At 44.0% G+C, this 11,877-nt stretch overlaps 1 protein-coding gene across 2 annotated transcripts in view; it reads right to left on the minus strand.

Moving 5' to 3' along the window:
* cad (carbamoyl-phosphate synthetase 2, aspartate transcarbamylase, and dihydroorotase) overlaps positions 1-11,589 on the minus strand; it is a 174,802-nt gene extending 163,213 nt beyond the window's left edge. The window contains exon 1 of one of the 2 annotated variants that reach the window (XM_043682214.1): positions 10,828-11,589. In XM_043682214.1, coding sequence (XP_043538149.1) covers positions 10,828-10,936 — 109 coding nt within the window. In that variant the 5' untranslated portion in view covers positions 10,937-11,589. The remainder of the gene's footprint in view (positions 1-10,827) is intronic. The other variant, XM_043682207.1, reaches the window with a different exon arrangement.
* Between the last annotated feature and the right edge of the window lie 288 nt (positions 11,590-11,877).

The following is an 11,877-nucleotide window of genomic DNA, read 5'->3' on the forward strand; positions in this document are numbered from 1 at the left end:
CCCACCCCCACTCCGGCCTATCACCTCCGGCCTATCACCCTCACCTTAACCTCCTTCCACCTATCGCATTTCCAACGCCCCTCCCCCAAGTCCCTCCTCCCTACCTTTTATCTTCGCCTGCTTGGTACACTTTCCTCATTCCTGAAGAAGGGCTCATGCCTGAAACGTCGATTCTCCTGCTCCTTGGATGCTGCCTGACCTGTTGCGCTTTTCCAGCATTTTCAGCTCTGATCTCCAGCATCTGCAGTCCTCACTTTTTCCCCTACTTTAGGAAAAATGTTGTTAAACTTGAAATGGTTCAGAGAAGACTGACAATGGATGTTGTCAGGATTGGAGGGTTGGAGCTAAAGGGAAAGGCTGAATAGGCTGGGACTTTTTTTTTCCCCTGGAGGGTCAGAGCCTGAGGGGTGACCTCAAAAGACTTATAAAACCTTAATCGGCATGGATAGGGGGAATAGCCAAGGTCTTGTTCCCAGGTTAGGGAAGTCCAAAACTACAAGGCATCGGTTTAAAGGCAAGAGGGAAAAGATTTAAAACGGACCCAAGAGGTAACTTTTCCCACAGAGGCTGATCAATGTATAGAATAAAGCTGACACAGGTGGTGAAGGCTGGTACAATAATAACATTGAAGAAGCATCTGGATGGGTGCACGAGTCGGAACAGCTTAGAGGGATATGGGTCATATGCTGGCAAATGGGTCTGGATCAGTTTAGACTATCTGATCTGTGCAGACAAGTTGGACTGAAGTGTCTATTTCCATGCTGTGTAACCCTGAGTTCAGAGATTCCTAGAAAATCACCACCTCGGCCTCTGCAATCTCCTCACCTGCATCACTCAGAACCCTGGGGTGTAGCCCATCTGTTTACCTTCAGACTTTCAGCTTCCCCTTGGGACTACATCAATGTGTTTATTGATGGAGACCATTGATGAGTGCCATGCCCTCTTTTAAGCTTGTCCTACTATTGCAGTGCTATCCCACTCGAATGTGTGGTCCTTGTCATCTGTATGTATGGCTACTAAGGACAGCTGGTCGTAGAGTTTAGTGGCTAGTTGGTGCTCATGGATGCAGATAGCCAATTGTCTGCATATTTGTCCTACAGTGTTTCTTGCAGCCTTTGCAAAGAAATCTTGCAAACTACATCTGCCTTGCACAAAATGAGTATTGAGTCTTTTGTTCTGGTGAGTTGTCGGAGCATGGCTATCGGCTTATGGGCTGTCATGAGTCAGAGTGCTCGGAGAAGTCTGGCTGTTAGTTCGGAGACGTTTTCCTATAAAGTAGTGTGGCTAGTGTGTTGGGTCGTGGTGTGTCCTCATCATGTTGTTTGTCTGCTAGGCATCCGTGGATGAAGTTGCAGTGTGGTCTTGGCAGAGACTTTGTAGAGGTGTTCTTCTCTTCGCAGGTTGGGAGTGCTGCAGTGTATTGTCACCTTTTTGAACAGGGTTGTAATGCAGCTTCTCGTGTGTGTTTTGGGTCGTTCCTTTTGTATTTCAGGATCCAGTCCGTGTGTAGCTTTTCTATACATTTGTTTTGTTGTATTCACTGTTGTGTTCTTTCTTGCCATCAAATCCAGGAATGGGAGTTGGTTGTTAGTTTCCTTCTCTCATAAATTTGATCCCTGCGAACATGGTGTTGATAATCACAACCCGGCAAAAGAACTTCAGCAAAAACTGAAACATCTTATCAGCAGATCCAAACACTCCATGCAATCATCACAGGAATTCCTAGACAATATCAGAAGCATGAACATAGACCAGGATGAAGCAATGGTCTCATTCAATGTAACAGCAATTTTTGTCAATTGAGGTAAACACTTTAGCTAGCAAGACAATAGCCAATCTCCTGGACAAACAGAATGGACAACACAACTGGGAATATATCAACAAGGACTGCGTACACAAACAACCGAATCTGTGCTTGATGACATTTCATATTCAACAGCCAGATTGATGAACAAATCAATGGGACTCTATGCCTCACCAATCTCCAGGGTCATAGCAGAAACAGTGATGCAAAGACTGGAACAAACAGCCTTCCCACATATCTGGATCAGATACATGGATGACACTTTTGTAATAATTAAGGAGAACAGAGATCAAGAATACATACCAGATTATCAACATAGCTCACAGGGATCAAATTTACAAGAGAGGAGGAAACTAACAACCAACTCCCATTCCTGGATGTGATGGCAGAAAGAACACAAAAGTGATTGCACAAAAAAAAGTGCAAAGAAAAGCCACACGGAGGGATCAGATCCTAAACTACAACAGCAAACACAGGAGAAGCCGCATTCGGATCCTGTTCAAAAAGGCTACAACACACTGCAGCACCCCTGACCTATGAAAAGAAGAACCCCTCTACAAAGTCTTTGCAGACATATCTGTTCTTGGCAAAGTCATCCACAGATGCCTGGCAGACAAACAACGTGATGAGGACATGCCATGACACAACACACTAACCATGCTGCCTTACATAAAAACATCTCAGAACCAGACTTCTCAGACCACTCAGATTCATGACGGCCCATAAACTGACAGCCACACTCAGCCAAACAACTCATCAGAATAAAAGACCCAGTACCCATCATATGCAAGACTAACATAGTTTACAAGACTCCATGCAAAGGCTGCATGGAACACGATATAGGACAAACAGGCAAGCAACTAGCCATCTGCATCCAGGAACACCGACTAGTCACTAAACGCTACGACCAGCTGTCCCAGTAGCCATACACAGATGACAAGTTCGACTGGGATAAAACGGCATAATAGGATAAGATTGTTTCAGAGAACACCTTTGGGTCACCTGTATCAACCAACCCCACCACCCAATGGCTGAACAATTCAACTCCCCCCCTCCCACTCCACCAAGGATGTGCAGGTCCTGGGCCTCCAACGCCAATCCCTAACCACCAAATGCCTGGGGGAAGGATGTCTCATCTTCTGCCTTGGAACCCTGCAACCACATGGGATTAATGTGGACTTCATCAGTTCCTCATTTCCCCTCCCTCCACCTTATCCCAGTCCCAAGCCTCCAACTCAGCACTGCCCTCTTGATCTGTCCATCACCTTTCCCATCTATCCACTCCACCCTATCACCATCCCACCCACCTTCATCTACCTATTCATTCTCAGCTACCTACCCCCTCCCATTTATCTCTCAGCTCTCCCAACCCACAAGCCTCATTCCTGATGAAGGCCTCATGCCCAAAACGTCAATTCTCCTGCTCCTCGAATGCTGCCTGACCTGCTGTGCTTTTCTAGCACCACACTCTCGATACAAACTTTGAATACCTTTACTCAATTGTAATAAACTTACACCTGATGATTCAATCTTCTCATTCTCAAACTGCAAGATGATTTCTGTCATATTATGGTCACTGTCCTCTCAGGATTCCTTCATTTTAAACTCCCTAAATCAAATCTGCCTCATGACATACCACCAAGTCTAGAAGTGCCCGTTCCCTTGTGGGCTCTACCACAAGCTTCTCCAAAGGGGCACAAACATTCCACAAAATCTTTTTCTGCTACCAACAAGAGGGAAACTATGGAGGAACCTCGGTTATCTGAATTTCGGATTATCTGAAGACGACTTCAGGATCCCATAAAACATTACATCAAAGAGGTAAGTGTAATCGATTTAACTATACTGAAGAACATGTGAAAACACTGGCAAAAACAAAGAAACACAAGCAGCTCAAGCATCAGCAACTGGATAATTTTTTGGCAAGGGTTGTCACACAGCCCTCTGCAAAAGTAATTGTTTTTTACAGTATAGGGTATTCCCGTCACTTTACCAGGCCGTTCATAAAACGCATGTGCAAGGTGATGCTTCTGTCTTTCTATTGCGAGACTGAGTTCCCAAAAACTGACAAATGCTCTTGCGATCGTAGAAGCTATTTGGGACCTTATTTAATGCTGGGGTTTGATATACAGTATTTATGTGATGGTAAGTCCTTCTCATTTAACTTGTAATTTGCAGATTGCAAGGATTAGTTTGTTTAAATGGCAGACTCATTAAAATTATAAATTTAAACAAATTCTCCGATGACTTTGCCTAGAACAAAGCATGAGATCAGTATGGCTTCCCTTGTTTAAGGTAAAATTGATTATCCAAACGAAATAGTGCCCACCCGTCTTATTCCTCTGTACAGGAAGGATGAGTGGACTAACCACAGCACCAGTAATATAGATGAGGTAAGGAACTGGAATACAGCAATGGTTGGGGCACTGCAATAAGGGGCATAGTTACTGTTTTCTGTAACTGTGAGAGCCCTGAAGACTCTGTGGCTTGCCCTTAACCCTGGCATGGGACATCTCTAGAACGAGAATGGAAATTAGAGTTGGAAGAATGGGATCCAGCTATTCTTGACCATGTTAACAACAATGACATTAGTCTAAAAAGGAACTTTGAAAGATATTTTTAACAGTTAGTAGCTCAGTTGAAAAGTAGAATCAGCGAGGTAATAATTCTGAAATTACTATTTGAGCCACAGGCTAACTTAAATGGGGCTAATAGTGTTGAGTTAAATGTGTGTCTCAAAGGTTGGTCTTGGCAGAATGAACTTTAATTCACTGAGCACTGGCACCAGTACAGGAGTGGATTCTAGAGGAGAGTGGTGCTGGAAAAGCACAGCAGTTCAGGCAGCACCCGAGGAGCAAGAAAATCGACGTTTCGGGCAAAAACCCTTCATTAGGAATAGAGGCAGAGTGCCTGCAGGGTGGAGAGATAAATGAGAGGAGGGTGGGGTGTGGGGAGAAAGTAGCATAGAGTACAATAGGTGAATAGGGGTGGGGATGCAGGTGATAAGTCAGAGAGGAGGGTGGAGTGGATAGGTGGAAAAGAAGATAGGCAGGTAGGACAAGTCATGGGGACAGTGCTGAGCTGGAAGTTTGGAACTGGGGTGAGGTGGGGGAAGGGGAAGTGAGGAAACTGTATCATTTCCCCTTCTCCCACCTCACCCCAGTGTTAGGTAAGGGGTAAATACAGGAATTACCCGTAGTGTTAGGTAAGGGGTAAATGTAGGGGTATGGGTGGGTTGCGCTTCGGCGGGTCAGTGTGGACTTGTTGGGCCGAAGGGCCTGTTTCCACACTTTAATGTAATCTAATTTTAATCATCATGAAAATTGTTTGATTCAAATTTGCAGAGGACCCATTGGAGAAAAATTCAAAATTTTTTTAAAGATTAGATTCCCTATTCCACACTGACCCTCCGAAGAGTAACCCACCCAGACCCTATTTATATCCCTGACTAATGTCCCTAACACTATGGGCAATTTAGCATGGCCAATTCACCTGACCTGCACATCTTTGGATTGTGGGAGGAAACTGGAGCACCCGGAGGTAACCCATGCAGACACGAGGAGAATGTGCAAACTCCACACAGACAGTCGAGACTGGAATCGAACCCGGATCCCTGGTGCTGTGAGGCAGCAGTGCTAACCACTGAGCCACCATGCTGCCCTATGAACACTATTTTTACCCCCAAATCATTATATGTTTTGCTATTAATCTTCAAGAGGGGAAGTCATTACAAGGGAAAATACAGTTCTATAAATGCACCGCTTGATCTGAAGTAGCTCTGTCATCCCCTTGAGTGACAGATGTGGTAGTCAATCTATTGTGCCACTCGTGAACCATATGCTATGTGGGAAATAGAGTTCATACCATAGATGTGTGTGCATGTTCAGGTATAATCTGCTGAGCAGAAACACACTGAAAGTACTACATCTGATACAGAACTGGAACACTCCCATTCCTGGGATCAATGCAATGGAAAGAACTGTTTTTGTAGTTAAAGAACTTTAATCAAGTACAAATTACTTGACAAACACCCACAGTTAAGGGAAATGTTCATTCATTCCTCTTGCCACGCCACGCGAGAACCACTGAATGTAATACAACATAATTAAAACTAATTGCATAAAAGATTAATTAAACAACAAATAATCCCATTATACTCTGATGAAACTATAGTAAAAAAGGTCATCTTCGATATACCCTGACTGTACTTCAGAAGACATGCTCATACTGTTAAGAAATCACTGCTGTTAGAGATTTCAATTAACAAACAGTTTCTTGAAAGAAAATGCTGCAGATCCAACCAATAATTGTTTTTGATAAAATATAATGAGTCAGAGTAAAAGATCGCCTCAGCAACAGTAACTAATACTGGTAGAATTTGGCACAATTTTAGCACTGAAAGCGAGACACCTGGATTAGAAACGATTATGCTAAACATAAATGAGGATGATTATGAAGGAATGAGGGTAGATTCTCCTGAAGTGGACTGACCATGGAGTCATAGAGATGTACAGCACGGAAACAGACCCTTTGGTCCAACTCATCCATGCCGACCAGATATTGTAACCTAATTTAGTTCCACCTGCCAGCACCTGGCCCATATCCCTCAAAACACTTCCTAATCATATATTCATCCAGATGCCTTTTAAATGTTGCAACTGTACTAGCCTCCATCACTTCCTCTGGCAGCTCATTCCATACACGTACCATCCTCTGCATGAAAACGTTGCCCCTTGCATCTCTTTTATATAGTTTCCCCTCTCACCCTAAACCTCTGCCCTCGAGTTCTGGATTCCACCACCCCAGGTAAAAGACTTTGTCTATTTATCCCATCCTCCGTCGCTCTGGGGAAACCAGCCATAGCCTATTCAACCTCTCCCTATAACTCCAACCCTGGCAATATCCTTGTAAATCATTTCACAACATCTTTCCAGCAGGAAGGAGACCAGAGCTGTACGCAATATTCCAACAATGGTCTAACCAATGTCCTATACAACTGTAACATGATTTCCCAACTCCTGTACTCAATACTCTGACCAATAAAGTCAAGCATGGACCTGAAACATTAAGTGTACAAGTCCTGCTAAGATTTGCTTTCCCAAAATGCAGCACCTCGCATCTATCAAATTAATCTCCATTCGCCGCTTCTCAGTCCATTGGCCCATCGGATAAATATCCTGTTGTAAGCTGAAGTAACTTTCGGCGCTGTCCAATTTTGGTGTCACATACAAACTTACTAGCTTATACCTCTTAAGCTCACATCCAAATCATTTATATAAATGATTAAAAGTATGGACCCAATACCGATCCTTGTGGCACTCCAATGGTCACAGGCCTCCAGTCTGAAAACCAATCCTCCACCACCACCCTCTGTCTTCTACCTTTCAGCCAATTCTGTATCCAAATGGCTAGTTCTCCCTGTATTCCATGAGATCTAACCTTGCTAATCAGTCTCCTATGGGGAACCTTGTTGATTGCCTTACTCAAGTCCATATACATCACGTCCATCACTCTGCCCTCATCAATCCTCTTTTGTTACTTTTTCAAAAGGCTCAATCAAGTTTGAGAGACATGATTTCGCACGCAAAAAGCCATGTTGACTATCCTTATTCGGTCCTTGCCTTTCCAAATACATGTACATCCTGTCCCTCACAATTCCCTCCAACAACTTGCCCACCAGCGACGTTAGGCTCACTGGTCTATAGTTCCCTGGCTTGTCTTTACCACTTTTCTTAAACAGAGACGCCACGTTAGCCAACCTCTAGTCTTCCAGCACTTCACCTGTGACTATCGATGATACAAATATCTCAGTAAGAGGCACAGCAATCACTTCCCCAGCTTCCCACAGAATTCTAGGGTGACTGGGATATCATAGCAATTACGGAAACATGGCTCAGGGATGGGCAGAACTGGCAGCTGAATGTTCCAGGATACAAATGCTACAGGAAGGATAGAAAGGGAGGCAAAAGAGGAGAGGGAGTGGCATTTTTGGTAAGGGATAGCATTACAGCAGTACAAACATATTAAGGACAAAAGGGTAACTAGGGAGAGAATAGGGCCCCTCAAAGATCAGCAAGGCGGCCTTTGTGTGGAGCCACAGAAAATGGGGGAGATACTAAATGAATATTTTGCATCAGTATTTACTGTGGAAAAGGATATGGAAGATACAGACTGTAGGGAAATAGATGGTGACATCTTGCAAGATGTCCAGATTACAGAGGAGGAAGTCCTGGATGTCTTGAAATGGTTAAAGGTGGATAAATCCCCAGGACCTGATCAGGTGTATCTGAGAACTCTGTGGGAAGCTAGAGAAGTTTTTGCTGGGCCTCTTGCTGAGTTATTTGTATCATCGATAGTCACAGGTGAAGTGCCAGAAGACTGGAGGTTGGCAAATGCGGTGCCACTGTTTAAGAAGCATTTTGGGAAAGCAAATCTTAGCAGGACTTATACACTTATGGTCCTAGGGAGTGTTGCTGAACAAAGAGACCTTGGAGTGCAGGTTCCTGAAGAAGGGCTTATGCCCGAAACGTCGATTCTCCTGTTCCCTGGATGCTGCCTGACCTGCTGCGCTTTTCCAGCAACACATTTCCATATTGAGGTTTATAAAATTATGAGGGGCATGGATAGGATAAATAGGCAAAGTCTTTTCGCTGGGGTCGTGGAGTCCAGAACTAGAGGGCATAGGTTTAGGGTGAGAGGGGAAAAGATATAAAAGAGACCTATAAAAGAGGTGCTTCTGCAGCTGTACAGGGCCCTGGTGAGACCACACCTGGAGTATTGTGTGCAGTTCTGGTCTCCAAATTTGAGAAAAGACATTCTGGCTATTGAGCGAGTGCAGCGTAGATTCACGAGGTCAATTCCTGGAATGGCAGGATTACCTTACACTGAAAGACTGAAGCGACTGTGCTTGTATACCCTTGAGTTTCGAAGACTGAGAGGGGATCTGATTGAGACGTATAGGATTATGAAAGAATTGGACACTCTGGCAGTAGGAAACATATTTCCACTGATGGGTGAGTGCCGAACCAGAGGACACAGCTTAAAAATAGGGGGTAGACCATTTAGGACAGAGCTCAGAAGGCCATTATTATATTGAATGGCGGTGCAGGCTCGAAGGGCTGAATGGCCTACTCCTGCACCTATTGTCTATGGGGGCAACTTTTTCACACAGAGGGTGGTACGTGTATGGAATGAGCTGCCAGAGGATGTGGTGGAGGTTGGTACAATTGCAACATTTAAGAGGCATTTGGATGGGTATATCAATAGGAAGGGTTTGGAGGGATATGGGCCGGGTGCTGGCGGGTGGGACGAGATTGGGTTGTGATATTTGGTCGGCATGGACGTGTTGGACCGAAGGGTCTGTTTCCATGCTGTACATCTCTATGATTCTATGACCTGATCAGGTCCTGGAGTTTTATCCACTTTTATACGTTTCAAGACATCCAGCACTTCCTCCTCTCTAAGATGGAAATTACAAAGTGTCTAGAAAAAAGTTGGCAAATAATGCCAGACATTCAAGAAGATAGTTCATGACTCCATAATAAGATCATAAGAAATGGGTACAGGAGTAAATTTTTTGGCCCCTGAAGCCTGCTCTATAATTCAATAGGATCATGGCTGATCTGACATTTCTCACGTCCACTTTCCTGCCCTCTCTCTGTAACCTTTGATTTGTAAATGCATGCAGGATACAAAATGAGGTAAATGAGTTCGTAACATTGGAGACATAATGTTCATTAGAATCCCGACAGTGTGAAAATAGGTCATTTGGCCCAACAAGTCCACACTGACTTTCCGAGGACTTGCCCACTCAGACTCACCCCCTACCCTATTTTCATAACCTAGGATTTCCAATGGCAAATCCAACTAACCTACACATCCATGGACACTACAGGCAATTTAGCGTGGCCAATCCACATAACCTGAACATCATTGCACTGCGGAGGCAACACACGGGGGGAGGGGAGGGGGAGGGTGAAAATGTGCGAACTCCACACAAACATCCAAGGCTGAAATTGAACTCAAGTCCCAGATGCTAACCACTGAGCCACCGCAAAAGGAGCTCGCAAGAACTTCTTAACTAGTGGACAGTTATAGAAGACGACATTAACCATCTTGCCTAAACACTTTTCATGTTGTGGCCATCACAGAGACGTGACTGCAAACAGATCAGTCAAAAAGTGTGGTGCTGGAAAAACGCAGGTCAGGCAGCATCCGAGGAGGAGGGTCGACATTTTGGGCATAAACCTGTCTTTAAAGAGATTCGGTTGGGAATCAAATCTGAAGGAAATGCGAAAATGCATCCCATGGACGGGACAGGCGGACAGAGTTGCCTTTCTACTAAAAAAAAGTGTCATTCGTTAGCAAGAAGCCATATGAGGTCAGAAGGTGCAGAATGTGTGCAGGTGGTGTTGAGGAACAGCAATAGGAAAAAAACATGTTGGTGGGAGAATGTACAGGATTCTTCGGAGGTGGGCCAGAAAATAAATCAAGAGGTAGTACAGGAATGTACAAAAGGCACTATTACAATAATCATGGGGAATTTCAAAATTCAGGTTGACCAGGAAAGTCAGGTTTGTGGCCGATCCGAAGAAAATGAATTTATAGAATGTCTACGGTGTTTTACAAAATAAAAAGCTTGCAAAAACTTATTCACGAGTGGAGAGTCGTAGGGAACGACTTTAATCGTCGGTGTTCTAAAGAAGTTTCATGCCGTTGCTCCATGACCATAAAGAAGTGAAACACGTGGACGTCCTTAAAACATTACATCCAAAACACCAGCATAAATCAATTAGATTAACAGCATAAATCACCATAAAGATATTTAGGAACTTTCTAAAACTAAATTGCGAGCAATAATCCAATAAAAAAAATTGTTCTGTTTTGGGGATCGGTTTTACAAATGGTGACTTAGCATGCTCACGTTAGCAACATCTGAAACGTTTTGTGGAAGAACTGAATCACATCTATAGAGTTCAACTTTTAAAAAGAAAAATTAGCCCCCGACTCGCCACAAACCTTACCGACTTCTCCAAAGACGCTGGTACTCGCACCGAACAGCCGGCCTTTGAAAGAAGAGCCATCTTCCAAGAAAAGCCTCGCAGTTTCCTCCGTTGCAACTTTACCCGGCATATTGCGTGCAGGTTGATGCAGCTGTGTCGTTCTGTTGAGATTATGATCTGTAGGTTCGTCCTGAGGCCTAACACGTGAGCTCCACACTACAGCGCAGTTCGCAACAAAAGATTCTGTGCTAGGCTGCAATCAGGATCACAGCGGCGGAACCTGCTGCTGCCTTCTGAACAACACTTATTCGGACAGCGACTGTTCAAGTCTCAGTAAAAGTCACAAACCGCCAACACATCCTTCGATGCAACTCTCTGCAAAGGAAGTGACGTCCCTACAACTGGAGGTGAAGCTGGCACTGGGATGTGATCGAGATTAAGCTCAATTCAAGACTGTGAGGATATAATTTTGGTAAATACGATACTCAGCATTCAAATACCAATCAAAGTACTAACAGAGAAATATCTGTCCGAGTTCCCATTAATAAAATTTCAACAGCTAACAGAACAAACACGTCGGCCACTTCCAATTTCACGTTCCATGCTTGCTCCTACAGTAGAGGCTGTCAGTGCAACCTTAATATAATACATACACTAGAATGGCACCGTATTAAGGAAGTGCTGCGTGTGGGATGCTATCTTTTGGAAAATTAACTTGAAGCCCTCTGTGTTTTATATATGTGTGAGAGACGATTTCGGTACAAACAACTGAGATGTGCATGACCTCAGAGTCTAAGGGGAATAGAGCCATAGGGGTAGGGTAAAACATGCTTCTCTGTAAAAAAAGACGAGACATCTGCTGCTACGGGTTGATAAGACCACTCACATTGACAGAGTAGAAAAACAAGTCCTTGATTGATAAGACCACTCACACAGAATAGAAAAACAAGTCCTTGATTAATAGGACCACTAACTCTGACAGAGAAGAATAAGTCCTTGACTGATAAGACTACAGGGTAAGAAGAAAAAAACAACTCGGGAGACATCTGCTATAGACTTTAAGATAAGGAT

Source organism: Chiloscyllium plagiosum, chromosome 3 (assembly GCF_004010195.1).
Source record: "Chiloscyllium plagiosum isolate BGI_BamShark_2017 chromosome 3, ASM401019v2, whole genome shotgun sequence".
Classification (NCBI taxonomy): Eukaryota; Metazoa; Chordata; class Chondrichthyes; order Orectolobiformes; family Hemiscylliidae; genus Chiloscyllium; species Chiloscyllium plagiosum.